This window comes from Haliotis rufescens, unplaced genomic scaffold (genome assembly GCF_023055435.1).
Source record: "Haliotis rufescens isolate VD_foot unplaced genomic scaffold, xgHalRufe1.0.p SCAF_13, whole genome shotgun sequence".
Classification (NCBI taxonomy): Eukaryota; Metazoa; Mollusca; class Gastropoda; order Lepetellida; family Haliotidae; genus Haliotis; species Haliotis rufescens.
Window position 1 is genome coordinate 11,481,114 of NW_025963813.1, and position 19,442 is coordinate 11,500,555.

Sequence of the window (19,442 nt, forward strand, 5' to 3'; positions counted from 1 at the left end):
CGTATTTGATACGCTTGGATTTTATTTTACTGCATATTTCTGCATTTCTGATGCTTATTTTACGCCGATACGCAGCTGACCCATGAAGATCCAGGGTAGAATAGGTCTTCAGCAACCCATGCTTGCTGTAAAAGGCGACTATGCTTGTCGTAAAAGGCGACTAACAGGATCGGGTTGTCAGGCTCGCTGACTTGGTTGATGCATTTACAGACCGCCGTCATATAGCTGGAATATTGCTCAGTGCGGCGTTAAACAACAAACCAAACAAAAAACAAAAAAAGATACGCAGCTTATCTGGAGCTCTGGAGGGTTTCAAAATATCAAAATCCTCTCTCAGTCAGTTTGACTGCCAACAACATACTACATTTGGTTTTGAAAAGTGGGTAATCCAGACCCCCCTCTGGATCCGCCTAAGACAAGACAGAACTAGTTTTCAGGTAATTCTAAGTTTGCAACGTCCCAGTGAAATTTGAGTGTTAGCCATGAAAGAACTGCTACATTTCATAAGTAATGAAACAAACACAGTCTGTTGACATACACCAGCAACCCTGGACCATCCAACTCGACATGTAGACATTAGGTGAGGATCAGTCCCCACTCTCTTAATTGGAGCTAATGGGCACTTGAGTGTTTCTCTGCATATGTACATGGCATATGTTTGCCACGGTCTAATTCTGATTGCGACAATAATCAATTTCTATTCGGAATCTACAGCGTATGTTCATTCTCATACCATATGAAGCTGTGATTGGAGTTCAATAGTTTCTCACTGATTCAGGGATTTGCACTTGGCTGCTTGCACTGGATGACAAAGTTTAATGTCATGTTATGATGATTGGTTAAACATTTTATGGCCTGAAATGGTGATTTATTGAAAATGTTATGGTTACATTAAGGATTATACAGATTTTGATTAAGCAGCTTTAGAAATGAAACAGAGGATTTTAGATTTTTGTCAAAACTGATGTCTTGTTATCATTTTTGAGGTGAGGTAAAAAAGGGCTTTCATGTCTCATTCAAGATTATTGCACTCATATAGCGATGTCTGTGCATGCGTGGCTGCGTGCTTGGCTGCATAAGGGGCTGCGTGCATGGCTGCGTGCGTGTGTGGCTGAATGCGTGGCTGTGTGTTCTGGTCTGGACTTAGTTTCAGGGGCGGTCAGGGACATGGGTACAATGTGTGAAGGCCATTTCTGGTGTCCCCCGCCGTGATTTTGCTGGAATATTGCTAAAAGCGGCATAAAGCCAAAACTCACTCACTCACTGTGTTTCATCCCTGTAATGCCAAGCACCAAGCAAGGTAACAAGTACCTTCTTTTAACATCTTTTGGTGGCAGTCTGTCACGTTGAAGACTATGGAGTAGTGTAGGGGATAAAGCACATGTTCATTATGATCAGTGAAGACCCGGGGTAGAATAGGTCTTCAGCAACCCATGCTTGCCTAGAAAGGCAACTATGCTTGCCGTAAGAGGCGACCAACGGGATCGGGTGATCACGCTCGCTGACTTGGTTGATGCATGTCATCCTATCCCAATTGCGTGGATCGATGCTCATGATGTCAATCACTGGATTGTCTGGTCCAGAAGCTATTATTACAGATTGCTGTCATATAGCTGGAATATTGCTGAGTGCGGCGTTAAACAACAAACAAACATGTTCATCACAGCTAAAACCCTGTTAGACTAGAGACTAGAGCCCTAGCACTTTATTTCTGGTCCTAAGAGGCAACTGAATTTGACCTTGTGGTCAGGCCCAGTGACTTTGTGGATAATCATATCATCGTACATCAACAATGGATGATAGTGCTTGTAATATCAACCATTGGTTTGTCTTGCCCAGATTTGATTATTTACAAGCCACTGTGATATAGACAGAAAATAGCTTACTGTAGCATTAAACAAAAGCCAATCATTCATTTCTTATTAATAATCCCAAATTCACAGACATTCCTTATATACTACTTCAAAGAAGTTAAAGAACACTTAATTCTTGTATGCCATGACAGATGAACTATAGCAATATGAAAAAATCTGAGTTCTTTAGCATCTGTTGAGTAGAATATTATTGAATATTTTACTGATTATGTACTTTAAGGTTTGGAGGCAGATTGTTTGCACATGGGCAACAATCGTTTTATTGAATATAAATCTGAGACTACATGCAAACAAGTCTATTTTTGTCTGTTTATGTGAAATAGTATGACTCCACAATCCCCGTAGCATCTTTGACAAGCTGGGTTTTTTAAATTTTACGAGACTTTAATCTTGTTTTATGCATTAGTCACCATGTCAATCGATGTACTTATGTACAATGGCACGGGTGGCCCAGTCATCTAAGGCGCCACAATTTCGCTGTGCAGAGTTGCGTCCCTTGGGAACGACAGAAACCTATGATTGTGGGTACGAATCCCGGTTCGCCCCAATTATGTTTCTAGGTTTGTCAGCACCATACCCGTGCTCGTGGGTTTCACCGAAGTGGTAAACATCCGAGACCTGCATCACTTCAGGCTTTCCTCCCACATTAAGCTGACATGCCGTGATATAACTGGAATACTGTTAAAAGCGGCATTAAACCCAACTCACTCACTCACTCACTCAATGTACTTACTCTCCCAACTGTTTGTGTTTTCATGGTAAATAGCATCAAGTCTTTATTTCTCAAAATATAATGAACACCAAACTTGATCTGTGGTATGTTTGTTTTACCCCATTATTCCAACTTGATACAGACCCGTGAAGATTCCGGGGTAGAATAGGTCTTCAGCAACCCATGCTTGCCGTAAAAGGTGACTATGCTTGTTGTAAAAGGCGACTAACGGGATCGGGTGGTCAGGCTCACTGACTTGGTTGATGCATGTCATCGATCCCAATTGCGTGGATGGATGCTCATGATATCAATCACTGGATTGTCTTGTCCAGACTCGATTATTTACACACCGCAGTCATATAGCTGGAATATTGCTGAGTGCGGCGCTAAACAACAAACCAACCAACCAACCAACCAACTTGATACAATACGTAGACACCCCCAGTGTGTGGAAGGCACAATGAAGCAATTATTTCTGAGTCCAAAATATAGACCCTGTGTCGAGCATATGTTTTCATGATCCCAATTTGAAACAATTGGTTCCAACTCTATTGTGGTCATCCATTCAAAGTACATAGCAACGGACCATTCTATCTGAAAATGAACCACCACTTTCAACTCAACAAAATAGTTCCTTGGCTGCTGTTTGTTTTTCCTCCCACTTCTGGTGTGTCCTCTTCTTCTAGTGACAGTATTTCAATAGCACTGCCTCCAGCTACACTAGTCAATATCGATTCGAGGAAATCGGTCTGTGATTGTCTGCATGTCTTCAGCGTTGTCATGGCAGGGCAAAACATTGGTAGTGCAGGTCTTTGTTTTACCATTGGCGCTTATTTTATGCCTCATGGTTCCAGGTTTTTACATAAAAAAGGGAAAATGAAATCGATTGTTGTAAATCTTGTACAACCTGTTTAATTTGATGGTGAGAAAGATAGCCAATTGAGTGTTGAGTTGAGTTTTAGGTTACAGTGTTTGAATCAGGAGATAATGATTTTTGTTATTGAGTTAGTGGGATGGCCTTTGTTTGTATGCTGGTTTCTCCTGCATCTTGTATTGGGATTTCTAACATTGTTAAAGGTTTTTTTTGTAAGATTTGAATAGGTTTTGATGAATAAATTCAATATTAAGGTTCAATGATTTTTGTGACAGATGGTGTTTCTTTTTCATGAAAATATTGTTTACTCGATGTAAAAATGCTTTATTACTTGTTGCACTTTTTATACATTCATTCATATATTTATTTTGAGTGTAATTCATTGATTTTTGAAAAAACATGTCAGTTTAGGAGTCATGATGTATACTGATTATGGAAATAATTTGTTTAACTAAACTTGTACTTATACTTAGTGTTTAGGATTTTTTCAAGGAGTAAAAAGCAAATTATATTTTTTAGATAATGAAACTTTGTATGGATATCAACTTCTATTGTTTGTCACTCTCTTTCTGGGCTACTTCTAGCTCCAACATCAGGTTGGTTGGTTGGTTTGTTGTTTAACGCCGCACTGAGCAATATTCCAGCTATATGACTATGGTCTGTAAATAATCGAGTCTGGACCAGACAGTTCAGTGATTGATATCATGAGTATCGAGCCACCTAATTGAGATATGATGACATGCATCAACCAAGTCAGCGAGCCTGACCACCCTATCCCATTAGTCGCCGCTTATGACAAGCATAGTCACCTGTTACGGCAAGCATGGGTTGCTGAAGACCTATTCTACCCCGGATCTTCACGGGTCACCTTCAGTTGAAAATGTTGAGATATACACAATCTAGATATGTTTACACAGGGTAGGATTAAGGGTAAGGTTTAAAGATAGCATGATGACAGGGAAGCCAAAATAATTAACCAATAAGATGTATACTTGTTTGAAAATCGTGAAATGTATGTGAAATCCATTAATCTAACAGCTCTGTCCTGTCACAGTCCTGAGTCAGTTTTGACCAGATTGTTGATATTTCAAGGGTCAGACACCAGATTTGTTTGTTTATCATTATGTGATACAGCCTTTTGTCAAACTCAGTAGGCTGGGAAGAACTCTGTAATGTTGTTAGACCCCACAGTGCTGACCTCCTGACAGTTTTCTTACAAAACAAGATCCATCTAGAAAAGGACAATTTCTGCAAATTGCATAAACAGACATGGAGCATATTGTGATTCTACTGGCTTCCCCAATTATTTTATTCTCATATATTAATTCTAATTCTATATTTGACACCACTCTCTCACACATATATCTGTTTGTTGATTAATGCCACACAGAGATACATCCGAGCTTCATGAAAGTTGCCTGTAAGTTAACTACCGGTACTGGGAATTTCAACTGTGATCCGAGTGAAAAGCTGAAACTTGAAGATTTCTTTAATGTGCAGAAAATGACTCAACTCATGCACTCTCCAACTCACTGTCTTGAAGCTACACTGGACTTGTTGTTTACTGATCATGCCAGTGCTGACCGCCTCCGTGGTCTTGTGGTAGAGCGTCCGCCTGGGGAGCGGAAGGTCCAGGGTTCGATCCCGGGCCGCGTCATACTAAAAGACGTTAAAAGATTGTACTTGTTGTTACCCTGTCTGGCGCTCGGCATTAAGGGGCTAAAACAAGGACTGGTCGGCTCGGAGTCAGTATACTGTGTCTGAGTGGGGTATTCATGTTAAACTGCGGCATGGTATCTCAGTGAGCTAGCACTATAAATCGGCATCAGTCCGGACTAGTTCCAGCAGCCACACACACACATACACGTGCATGCACGTCGCTATATAAGTGCAATAATCTTGGACGCGACGTTAAACCCAATTTCACCTCACCTCACCTCATGCCAGTGCTGTAGCATTCCAGACTCCAGTCTACTACTCAGATCATCAGATGATTGGTGCTGTACTTCTCAGTACACCTCATGGTGACCCCTGCTCTCATTAATCTCTAAGTAAAGTAAGAACTCCCTTACTTCTCTGATTATTGTTTAAGTAATAACACAACTCATTACTAATATAGTTACATATTCTATCATCCCCTGAACATAGTTCACAGGAGCTAATGCATTGCACACAACCGGACATATCATATTGGCGGGGGATATGAGGTAGTCGTTAAGGTCCTGAATCTGACCATCCAATCCACAAATCATCTGTCCCACCTACACAGGTGCTGGGTCCTATTCTAACCTGGAGTCCCCACAGCATAAATATCTATGATCATGTCATTAGAAAAAGAGGGGCGGTCGGGTAGCCTTGTGGTTAAAGCATTCGCTCGTCACGCCGAAGACCTGGGTTCGATTCCCGACATGGGTACAATGTGTGAAGCCCATTTCTGGTAATATTGCTGGAATATTGCTAAAAGCAGCGTAAAACCATACTCACACACTCATAAGAAAAAGAAGGGTTTTGATAATCATTATCATCATAACTAAATTTGAAAGATTTCAGAAACTTTATTTGAAATAATCAGTGGTCCAAAAAGGGTCCTTGTCTTGCCTTGCCTAATCCATTCTTTTGGATAATGTTGTTAATACCTTCCTTTCAACACTGTCTACCTGGCCAATCAGAACTAACTTCAGTGAATAATTCATCCCTTCTCTGTACGCATACGGTTTTCGGTCCATGCTTTTGCCATTAGCTGTACTGAGATTGTGATTAACACTTTATCAGCATAAATTCATTATCTGTACATTAAAGCTAACCAGTTGTCTGAAAGGTTTCCATGTCGGCAGTCAGAGTGCTTTATCATTCCACCAGTCAGGGCAGTACAAAACCATAGAATGGATAGTATTTAACTTGGTGTGATTGGACAATGCCTCTGTGCCTGCTTTCCGTGTTGTTGCTATAGACTGAGTTGGTTGTTTGCATAAACAAACTTGTGGACGGTATGAATTATTGACCACAGGTTCTGCGTGAGTTGTTTTGTATTGAGGATATTGCAAGGCAACATGGATCGACACAGACCCATTCAATAATAAAACCAAATCTAAGACGCGAGTGAAAAAGTTTGACATGATCAAATTGAGAATTCGACGTGAAGTACTCCCATGTGTGATTATGGTAGTCGAAACGACCCTGACATTGTCATGAAGTAATGCAGTAATAAACACTCCTGCTCGAGTCGCATATTAAAATATCCTATCAGGACGACGTTTATACTGTGCATACTGTCTTGAAGGTTGGGAGGAATCTACTCGATTGTTTAACAACTTCTCGTCGCCGTACAAGTTTGACAACAGTCACAATTCATGCTTCCATGCCAACTAAACCGGGTAGGTGATCTCTAAGTTACAACTAAGCATACAACTTGCACACTTCATGCATTGACTAAAGAATCTAAGGGTTTTATCAAGCTGGATCGTCTCCTGTGTTGATCACACACAGTGGCGACTCGGTTCAATGGTAATTACAATGTTTAAGATTATATTCTTGTAAGAAGATCGCTATTAACTTCAGCTTGAACAAACAGTCTTTCAATGTGAATGTTGTGTGTAATCTCGGTCAAGTTTAATAAATGGTCTCATGATATGATTGTGATATATGTGTTGACATGGATAGGTAGACAAGGAAGGTTGTATTTATCAGCTAATGGTGGTCTGTGTGTCTCCTGTATTCTCCAACTTGTTTGTTGAAATATAGATCAACAGCGTTGTAGGGTTGTTTTCATGGTTTCCAAGGAAATGAGAATTCCATGTTGGTTATTGAACTGTGAGGGAAGTGATTCTTACGCCAGCAGTGATTTATTCTGTTTTGTTGGATTATAACCAACCTTTAATTTGGTGATGGTGTTTAGGAATGACAAAGCAATCCTCTTTTGATTACGATGTTAATGTAGTGGGAACTGCAGGTGAGGAATAAAGATTTTAGAAAGACATCTCTATTCTGGATCTTATGTCGTAACACCACTCTGTACCTGCTATTTGTGAAAATGAATCTGTAGCTATATTTACATTTAGTCTAATCCTTTTGTCATATTGATATACATATATTGGTGGTGCTCGTTGCTGATTTATCACAGTATTTCAACTAAATGTGGGGGGAAAGTTGTTTTTTTTAACACCTAGGGCTTCTGCAAATGATAATGCCCTAAAAAAGAGCGTTGCCGTTATTATAGCTAAAATGGATGGAATTTGTTTTCAAATATAATGAAACAACATTATCAGTTTTGAAACATGTACAGCAATCAACACGAATGTCACTGACCCACTTTTACAAATATGGAAACGTCATAGAACAAACCTGATGACGTCACTATTGAACGTGACGTCACTTATCCCTACCCTATGACGTCACCTAACAACTGGCTTGATAATGGCCCGTCGTCAGGCAATATGAGGGCATTATCAAGTTACAGTGGCCCGCTCATTTCTGATAACATGCAGGCGGTTTAATGATAGTTCTATCCATTTTAGCTATAATATGCAATCAATTATGAAGGCGATCTGTAAATAATCAAATCTACCAATCCAGTGATCAGTAGTATGAACAACAATCCATACCGTCAGGGTAAGAAGACACGCATTCAACCAAGTCGCTGAGCCCTACCACCAAATCCATTGTCACATGAGGGGCGGTCGGGTAGCCTAGTGGTTAAAGCGTTCGCTCGTCACGCTGAAGACCCGGGTTCAAATCCCGACATGGGTACAATGTGTGAAGCCCCTTTCTGGTGTCCCCCGCCGTGATATTGCTGGAATATTGCTAAAAGCGGCGTAAAACCATACTCACTCACTCACTCACTCACTCATTGTCACATGAAAACAATATTTCACGAAATCACTGCAGGTACCCTATTAATAGATGTATGTTGTTGACATTTACTTCAGGTAACCAGTGAATAAGTTTATGGTGCTGACAAACCGAAGACCATAATCTGCAGATCTTGGTGAAGTGACTATCTCAACACCGCTGTCAACAATGTCTTAAACCACTAGGGCTTCCATGCCCCTACAAAATATTGAAAGTTTATTGTCCCAGTGCAAGCAAAGAACTTTTTTTAATGATATCATTTATCATTAGATTAACACGCCTTGAGATTTGGCCTAAATAAGACCTGGATCAGATCTTAGAGGTTATTTTTTTTCATGAAGATTTAGTGTTATGTCCTTTATACTGAGTTATCAATATGGCTCAAAGCACATGCTTGTGAAGGCAACGATAAATCTAATGTGTTTGCTGACTTCGCTTGTTAGGCACTTTTTCATCTTATTCTTAAACAAGAGTGATAGGTGAAGAATGGTTAAAGGATAGAATATTTCACCAGCTTGTGATGTTTTTTTTCTTTCGAAACTGGTCCTGTTTGATCAAACAGCTGTTTTTTTCTTCCATCTACTTTCAATTTCAAAACAATACACAATCTGTATACACAAATGTAGGAATTTAGACGTAAATTCAATTCTCAGATAAGAAACTAAATACTTATACAACGGATTTGAGGTGCTATTTTTGGAAATATTAAAGGAGTTTAGAATTCTTAACCCTTGTACTTTATACTCGCAATGTTTATCCGTGTTATCAAGACTGTTGATCTTGACCTAACCACTGCAGTGTTAAGTGCGTGTCGGTTTGACAACCATAAACAAATACCTTTAAACAGAGCCTCACAAAACATCAGCTGTCATCACTAAGTGCTTGTAGTAGGTCATACGACTATCTTTATAAGAAGGTAGGCCTGTTTTTCTTCATTGAAAGGGCCCAGTGGCCCAGTCTTCTAAGGTCCTGCAGTTTGTGTGCAGAGTTGCGTCCCTTGGGCATGCTAGAGACCTATGATTGTGGGTTCGAATCCTGGTTCGTCCAAGTCAAGGTTTGTCAGCACTATACCCATATGAGACCTGCATCATTTCGGGCTTTCCTCCCACATTAAGCTGACATGGCGTGATATAACTGGAATACTGTTAAAAGTGGCGTTAACACTCACTCACTCACTCACTCACTCACTCACTCACTCACTCACTCAGGGGCCGTCAGGTAGCCTGGTGGTTAAAGCGTTCGCTCGTCACGCCGAAGACCAGGGTTCAATTCCCGACATGGGTTCAATGTGTGAAGCCCATTTCTGGTGTCCCCCGCCGTTATATTGCTGGAATATTGCTAAAAGCGGCGTAAAACCATACTCACTCACTCACTCACTCACTCACTCACTCACTCACTCAATTTTTTTTTTGGGGGGGGGGGATGTTTCTTGGCAAAATTGAGATTTAATATTTTCTTAATTTCATAGGTATTTTAACATGGTATCGTAACATTGCATTCAATACAATAATGAAAAAATAAACATTAAAGCTCTTCCTCTTTATTGGTCATTGTATCAATGAAATACAATTCACCTTGACCAAGCTAGAAGTAGCTAAAATTACATCACTACCTGGTTATATGAACTGGGAAATTAGGGAATTATCAATGACATTTTCTGTAGACTTTGCTGTAAATATCAGCCTCTAGGCTACTCGAAGCAAGTCTAGATAAGCCTGTTTATGTCTTGTTGGGGATGAAATGACTAAAGTTGCAACACTTTCCCCATCACCATACTTGTATTTAGCTTGTTTGTGTCGTTGTTGTTTGATCCTGCAGTCAGTAATATTCCAGCTGTATCACATCAATCAGTAAATAATCCTGTCTTGGACAGAACCCGTGAAGATTCCGGGGTAGAACAGGTCTTCAGCAACCCATGCTTGCCGTAAAAAGCGACTATGCTTGTCGTAAAAGGCGACTAACGGGATCGGGTGGTCAGGCTTGCTGACTTGGTTGATGCATGTCATCGATCCCAGTTGCGTGGATCGATGCTCATGATATTAATCACTGGATTGTCTGGTCCAGACTCAGTTATTTACAGACCGCTGTCATATAGCTGGAATATTGCTGAATGCGGCGTTAAACAACAAACCAACCAACCAACTGTCTTGGACAGACAAACCAGTGGTTGAAATTATGTGCAGCATATGGGTAGGATGACACACAACTTCTAAGTGTGACCACCCAATGCAATTAAGTTTCCCCTGGGAACTCATCTTCCCTAGGTAAGGGCGTTAACTGACTTTAAAAGTCCAGTTTCCACCCTTGCCGAACTAGGCTGGTAATATGGAGTTAAATTTTATCTGATCTAATGAGTCTATGCATCGTCCAATCAAAATCATGCAACGAAATTGAAACTGTAATGCAGATTTCGGTCGATTGCAGGATTTGCAAAGCATGTGCACAGCCAACTCAATATTTTCCAAATCTTTTCATGTTTTTAATCAAGATGCTCACGTGATCTGATGCACTTCGCAATGTAAGACCCGTTTTATCACAAAATAGATCTTGATTATCGATCAGATCGTCTTGACTGGGTGCCGATATTTTATTTGAAGCAAATGCAAGTGATACGAGAGGAGGAATCTGTTTTGTCCATAGGAGAGGCTTAGAAGGGACAAAACTCATAATAGCCACTGGTGACGCTATGATTGAGGAATTCCAGCCTAGTTCGGCAAGGGTGGAAACTGAACTTTTAAATTTAGTTAACTCTGTTGCCTCGGGACGATGCTGGAAACTCATTCTGACCTGGGCCCCCATGGTGCTTGTTTCAAGAAATAATTACACTGAGTGTCTCGAGGTCAGAAGAGACCCATGAGGATTCTGGGTTTGAATACAGGCCCCCAGTGACCTTGGCTCCTTGTAAGAGGTGACTAAATGGATTTGGCGTTCAAACTTGGTGACTTGGTTGATTGCATGTCATCAAATCTCAGTTGTGTGGATCGATGCTCATGATGTCTATCAGCCCTTTGCTTGGCATACAAGTTCTCTTTTAGCCCTGAGATGAAAATTCATTTCATAAGGTAGCATTAATGACAGCTATTCACTCAGAACTAGAAATTACAGACAGTCTGGGTTCTCTTGAAACTGTTTTACACTGAGAAAGCTTGTTTTAGTCCAGATCTTCTTTCTCTTGCATGTAACCAAAGCTATTCCAGGCCATATTCAGGACAAGCTGAGGCTTTATCATGGAAGAGGATCTGTGATTATGGATTGCGATGCAAAATGTGAGCTACAGAACCTCATTTTTAGTTTCTTTTTCAGGTAATTCTGATCCCGGCAGGGGGGAAGGGCGTGGTAGCAACAGTGATGGGGCCGGTCCCCCACATAGAGGCGGAGGAAAGAAAACCCCTGGCGGCAAACCCACGAAGCTCCCAGCGTGCAGTCTCGCCAACAACATGACTCCCAGCTTTTACATCGGCGGTGGAAATGGAGTTGCCTTGTATGTAGATGTAGCTGATGATAATGATGATGATGGTGGATGATGATGATGATGATGGTGGATGATGATGATATGTTGATGATGATGTGATGATGCTGCTGATGATATGTTGATGATGATGATGATGATGGTGTGTGATGTTGACAAACTAATGATCATAATCAGGGTGAATCTTGGCTTCGAACCCGCCCTCAGCCGATCATGGCATATAACTTAAATTGACCAGTTCGTCATGGCTTATGAGTGGCAACGCCTTACACTTCTGGCCCAAAATGCCTCTGCTTTTTGCTAAAAGATTTGATTATCATCACTAGGTTCATTTGATAAGATAGCAGGTGATAATGTCAGATTGATAATCATTCACTTTACATTGTGGCTTACTGGATGTTTTAAGGGTTTATGATCAGTTCATTTTCTCAGACATTGACGGATTGTCGTCCAAAATGTCCAGAAGATGTTTTTTTGAATATCGTAAATATGTAGAAGAATGTCCCACATGCATTTTAATTTGATAAACTCATAAAAATGTTCTAATGCATTGTTTCCAGCATGTTTGCTTTGTATAACACTGTAGTATGCTGAGAGCATCACTGCACTTGTGTATACTACAGCATGCATCCATTAATGCAGTGTTACTGATAATGCCTCACTTTCGAGGGTTTCAATTAATGTGTTTGCTATGATACTCAGAATACTAGAGTTCTATTCACTTATGTCATCAGTGATCACACCTGCAAGTCCAGACAGACGCCACCGTTTGTTCTAAGCGACTGCGTCAAAGGCCGACACGAGCCAGTGCGCATGTATTGTTTTTGCGGAAGTACTTTACTCAGCGCTAATAAACGGTGTTATTTGGTGTGTGATTGGATTAATGTAAGGTTGGATTAAGGTGAGGATTCTAAACCTGACTGAGGACATCTTTAGATAGAAATCCACTGATGCTTGAGAGGAGGGGGTGTCGCATTCTTTCAGATACGCATTAATTTCACTATTTACAGTATTCAAGGGGACTTTATATCAGCCCCTACTAGGGCTGGGACGGGTAACTCGGGTACTCGGGTCGGGTGGGTCCTGAGGAGGACCCGGGTACCCACAGGACTACCCGGACCCGTTGTTAGTCAAGTGATATATTGTTAAATGACTACACTTCAAGTCGCTAATGTTCGCATTTCTTTCTGACGATGCACACATTCCTTTTGACTTGTATATGTGTGCTTGAAGATAAAGCTTCAGTCAACTTCAGTGAACGCATGATCTGATTGTTTGATACATGTATCTAAATAGTTTTAACAAGGGCTGCTTAAAACAATTACCAATCAGACATTTTGTTCCATACTCTTAAAGACTTGCAGTAGGTACCCGGGAAGGGTAGAGTAATAGGGGGTCCGGTACCCGGGTAGTAAATTTGGACTCGTCCCAGCTCTAGCCCCTACTCAAACAACCAGGCTCTTTACAGAATGTCACATATCACCTCGTAGATGCCCCTCAGCTTGCACCACATTGATCTGGGGATCAAACTCTCTGTGAGAAACTTGGGATCACTGGTGTTTCTGGCCAAGGACATTCTACCTACACCATTACAGAGCTCCAGATATGCTATTGGTGTTGTGGGTATTTTTATCCATGCATTTTAAAATCTTTGGGTATCAGTAATTCTATCTGGGTATTCAAATTTCTGTTACCCTCTAGTTTTTACACATGTGGGTATTTAAGTGAAATATTTAAAAACACTATTCATCTAGTCCCTGCAAACTGGTGTCATGTGGGTTAGAGAGCTTTATAGGACTCACAAATACCACGATACTTAAAGTGTGATGGCAAATGATCATGATGTAACTGTCATCGTGGAGTTTGGCAAGGTTGACGGAATGCCCGTTTATAATTTCAAAATAAGTTGCTGATTTGCTAATCGAATACGCAGGGTTACTTCACAATATTTTGATGATATGCCCAAGTTTTATTACTGTAGCATATCTGTAATGTTCGTTGCGTATTTGATACACTTGGATTTTATTTTACTGCGTATTTCTGCATTTCTGATGCGTATTTTACGCCGATACGCAGCTTATCTGGAGCTCTGGAGGGGTTCAAAATATCAAAATCCTCTCTAAGTCAATTGCAAATGTGGCAGGTTGGAGAAGGTGGTGGTTGAGTGGTTGGGTGGTTGGGTGGTTGGGTGGTGCTTGGTAGAGGTGGTGGGGTAGAAGGTTTTGGAGATGGATGATGGGTCAGGGGACAGGAGGCTGCCTAGGCAGTGAGACGTGACCTTACTAGGAATCCTAATGTATCCACATTGAAAGGTATATTGACAGGAGTCTTCTTCTTGGTTGGTAGAACCGGTTTGTCAGCAATGCTGTTTACGAGCCGGACATGCTTAACTTGGATTCAGCTTCACTTGGCTGATGTACATTATCAACAGCTGAGTGAGTCGTAATGGTTTATGTTGCGAGGGTCGCACTTTATACATCCTCATAATGTCACTTCAATGTAAGACTGTTTATTTTATTACATTTGCGGCGGTGGTAGGCTTCCTTGTGTGTCGGCTGTCACCTGTCACCCCCAGGACTGTAGTGAGGGGGTGGGGAATGTAGCTGTGTGGGGGTGTCATGTTGTGTGGAGGACCTGTATTGTGTGGTGGCATAGTGGGCAGATATCAATGTGGGGAAGATATTTATTATTTTGATGTCAAGATGGAGATTTTTGTTTGAGTGAAAGAAGAAATGAAGGAAAGAGTGATAGTTTGAAAATAAATTGAGGTGTGTGTGAGGCAGGAAATGTATGTTGACAGGAAATGTGTGTGAGGAAGGGGATGTGTGTAGATAGGAAATGTGTGTGAGAAGAATGGAAGACAGGGAATGTGATGTGTGTGAGGCAGGGAATGTGATGTGTGTGAGAAAAAGGGGATGTGATGTGTGTGAGGCAGGGAATGTGATGTGTTAGGCAGGGAATGTGATGTGTGTGAGGCAGGGAATATGATGTGTGTGGGAAGAAGGGAATGTGATGTGTGTGAGGCAGGGAATATGATGTGTGAGAAGAAGAGAATGTGATGTGTGTGAGGCAGGGAATGTGATGTGTGTGAGGCAGGGAATGTGATGTGAGTGAGGCAGGGAATGTGATGTGTGTGAGGCAGGGAATATGATGTGTGTGGGAAGAAGGGAATGTGATGTGAGTGAGGCAGGGAATGTGATGTGAGTGAGGCAGGGAATGTGATGTGAGTGAGGCAGGGAATGTGATGTGTGTGAGGCAGGGAATGTGATGTGAGTGAGGCAGGGAATGTGATGTGTGTGAGACAGGGAATGTGATGTGTGTGAGGCAGGGAATGTGATGTGTGTGAGGCAGGGAATATGATGTGTGTGAAGCAGGGAATGTGATGTGTGTGAGGCAGGGAATGTGATGTGTGTGAGGCAGGGAATGTGATGTGTGTGGGAAGAAGGGAATGTGATGTGTGTGAGGCAGGGAATGTGATGTGTGAGAAGAAGAGAATGTGATGTGTGTGAAGCAGGGAATGTGATGTGTGTGAGAAGAAGGGAATGTGATGTGTGTGAGGCAGGGAATGTGATGTGCGTGAGGCAGGGAATGTGATGTGTGTGAAGCAGGGAATGTGATGTGTGTGAGGCAGGGAATGTGATGTGTGCAAGGCAGGGAATGTGATGTGTGTGAGGCAGGGAATGTGATGTGTGCATGGCAGGGAATGTGATGTGTGTGAGGCAGGGAATGTGATGTGTGCATGGCAGGGAATGTGATGTGTGTGATAAGAAGGGAATTTGATGTGTGTGAAGCAGGGAATGTGTGAGTGCGGAAGGCAATGTGTGAGTGATAAAGGGATTGATTGTGTGTCATCATATCCCCAATGTCATGGGCATGGACATTGCTCATAATTTCAATCACTGTTTTGTCTGGTCAACACTTAATTATTTCGAGGCTACTGTCATATTACTGACTGAAACAACAAACATTTAAAAGCTAAAGACAATAATCTATTTCAATTCCACCAGTGCGATGTAAAACAGCCCCCTTTGTTGAGAACAACAAGATATATCACAAGATCAATACTGTTTTATCCATTATGAATGATGTTCAGATTTGATCAAGTCAGTATAAATATTTTTTCAATCCAACTAACAACATAATCTGATAAATATGTTTATTTGTTCAGTGTGCAAGAGGGAGACAGGAATGTGTGAACATGTGTTACTGTCACTAGGTGCTTCATGCTTTTCATTGGCAAAGAAACATAGCCAGCTATGCATGGCTGATCACAGATAATGTCATCTATAGCAATGCATTGTACATCCTCTGTACCGTAGCTAATGTAATTGGCACTCGGGTATCAAGTGTGAGGAATTTGTGTCAAAATGCAGCCAGCAGTGAGATTATGTAGTACAATGAAAAATGAGTCCTATTGAAAATGTATCCGTCATTTTCTATCATAAAACTACAGAATTCTCATTATGTGTGTGAGTATGTGAAGGGGTCAACATATTTTTAGAAATTCAAATTTATTTTTATTTTTCATTACTATGTAAATGATTTTTGCCATTAAGTTGGTTGACGGAGCAATTATCCAGTTAATCATGGAGTCTATTATGTTTGACGTTCCGGCAGTAAACAGTTTAAAATAGAAATATTGTTGGATATTTCTAGTCCTCATAGTTCACAGCACTGCTATGTGTTCGTAACAATATACACTGGCAGATCCGGGGCGGTCGGGTAGCCTAGCGGTTAAAGCGTTCGCTCTCACGCCGAAGACCCGGGTTCGATTCCCGACATGGGTACAATGTGTGAAGCTCAATTCTGGTGTCCCCCGCCGTGATATTGCTGGAATATTGCTAAAAGCGGCGTAAAACCATACTCACTCACTCACTCACTGGCAGATCCAGAGTTAGGATGCAAGGATGTGCATCCCCCGGTTTCACAGACACCTTGCATGTTAAGTGAGCCCTCGGCCAAGTCACCTTGTGGCATAGGTAATATGTTCACACACACACCTTTTTCTAAATCCTGGATCCTCATCTGATATATTTTTAAGAAGTAGGTGATCACAGTGTTATTTTTGTTGTTGAATCCTATATTACTGACATTAACACCTTTACATACATAACATACTTATCAATTTACAATTAAAAAACAACAAACAGTACATGTATATTGTACAAATGACCTTTGTATATTGCAGTAAGACATCAGAATTTGCTGATGAATGACTAAAACAGGATTCTTAGTCATATTTCAATCTCATTAAAATCAGATCTTAGTTCTCGCTACCGCTAAACAAAGATCTGAGGACATCCCATCAAGGGTCACGTCAGAACGACCTTGCGCGAACTTTGACCGACCAATGAAATGACCAATCAGAAGGCAGCTTTCTCGTGCTTTACGGCACTAATTTCAAATTGGTGACTACGCTTCGAAACATATTTTGACAAATTCTCGATTACAAATTTGAAACCTGAACAAAAGAACATTCTGGAAAGGCTAATAGATGGTCTAGATTGTATGGATTCAGTCGTTAAACCCGTAACTATCGTTCCGAATACCCCGTGTTAAGGTTTTCGAGGTTGGATGATTAGAAATCACATTCCGACTGTCACTTTCATAATCTGGTAAGCGAAGCTCTGATTGGTCGGATGAAAGGTCGTTCTGACGTGACCCCTAATGGGATGTCCTCAGATCTTTGTTTAGCGGTAGCGAGAACTGAGGTCTGATTTTAATGAGATTGAGACACATTTGCAACTCCAAATTGATTATGTAATGGTGAATTTTGGTTACATATTTTATTCAGAGACACTGCTTATCTGGATTTCTTTGAGTTGGAATTGTTTTATTTTGAGAGGTTATTTGATCAGAGCACAACACAGACTGAATACGGTAAATGTTGGACTGTCACCAGGACTGTGGAACTTATTGTACTAGACTGTTGTTTGTCGAAGCAAGAATGAGTCAGGGATTTTATGAAAGATTTGCAGAGCCTCAGGCAAATTGACAGTAATATAATATTCAGCATAGATCAAAGATGGAAATATCTCATTAGTGGAAACAATGAATGGATGGTGATGATGGGGAAGGGAGTTGACAATGTCTTGTCATTATTTCAGTGTTGTAATGGTGTGGTTGCTAACATGTCTATGTCTATATAGAAAATGAGTCAGTTGAAAGCATTAATTAATGATGTTTTTTGCTAAGGAACAACAGTGTTTTGTTCAGTATTCAGATCATTCAATATGTGACATGTGTCAAAAGGTTATCTGTTATCATCCAGAAAAATATGTTTAATAAAATTCAATATGGCTGCCAAGATCTGCTGCTGTTTATAAAATCAGATCAAACGTTTTTAGTTTATCAATTTATTTACAAACATATTTTCCTAACTCTGATTCATGTATTCTTATCAAATATGTAGTTTCACTTGTTTTAGAGGATACTGGAGCACTGTCATCAAACACATTGCAAGTTGCTGTGCAGAGTTGTGTCCCTTAGCAGTGCAAGAAACTTATGATCATGTCTTCCAATCCTAGAATCACTTGGATTATGTTTCTTGGTTTGTCAGCACCATACCTGTGCTCTATGGTTTCACCAAAGTGGTAAATGTCTAAGACCTGCATCACTTCTGGCTTTCATCCCACATGAAGCTGACACTCTGTGACACAAATGAAATGAAACAAACTAAGTCAGACATTCTGTGACAGTAGTCCTGTTGGCTAGTGAGTGAGTAAGGGTTTATGCCACTTTTAGCAATATTCCAGCAATATCACAGCGGGGGACACCAGAAATTGGCTTCACACATTGTAACCATGTCGGTAATCGAACCCGGGTCTTCGGCCCGACGAGTGAACGCTTTAACCACTCGGCTACCCGACTGGCACTGTTTGCTAGGCGACAGATACATTTGTCAGACTCAAGTCACTTACCACCTTTAATATGGCAACAAATACTTCCATCGGATAAAATTTCATGATTATTTTTCACAGAATTGTGAGCTGAAACTTCTCCATGTAACTCCAATTATTAACACAAACTCTTCAAAATGAATTTCTAAGTGGGTTAGATGTATTTGACCTTGGTTATAGCTTTCAAAGCCCCAAGTTAAGTATTTCTTGGCAAAATTGCATTTCAGTAATCATAAATTTGCATAATAAAGCATCAATCATAAATATTTCATGACAAATTTATGACTATGGAGCTTCAAAGGGTGTCAGGGTGATTATAAAGATGTCAACAAGCATATTGATATGTGGACCAGTTATCAAGGGCTAGCATTAGGGTGACCTTGTGCTATAGGATTGCAACAATAAGAATATTCATATTCTTTTCAAATGTGGTGAACAGAATGTTAAGCCATTTATAAAACATTAGAAATTTAGTTTAAATTGATGAGAGGATAGGCTCTTTCTGTTCCAAAATTTGAATTCTAAAGTTTTCCATGACTCAGGAAACAGCCTGAGTTTTGTTGGGTGGGTGGTGGGACTGTTTAAAAACTCGAATGTGACAGTCTACTTATTATTTCAGTGTTTCTTTAGCAAGCACTGAAGCTGAGGGGAAAACCACAGACAGTGGACCTTGTAAATATATAATTCTATACTTTTAGAAGCCCTTTCTCTGGGAGCACAATAACCCAAGAATATTCATCTCTTGTGTCAACATTCACAGACTTAT

The 19,442-nt window shown here is 40.6% G+C and overlaps 1 protein-coding gene across 1 annotated transcript in view; it reads left to right on the top strand.

Annotated features, from left to right (window-relative positions):
* LOC124139089 overlaps positions 1–19,442 on the top strand; it is a 144,390-nt gene that overhangs the window by 93,283 nt on the left and 31,665 nt on the right. The window contains exon 8 of the mRNA XM_048394184.1: positions 11,612–11,789. Within this exon, the coding sequence (XP_048250141.1) occupies positions 11,612–11,789 (178 nt within the window). The remainder of the gene's footprint in view (positions 1–11,611; positions 11,790–19,442) is intronic.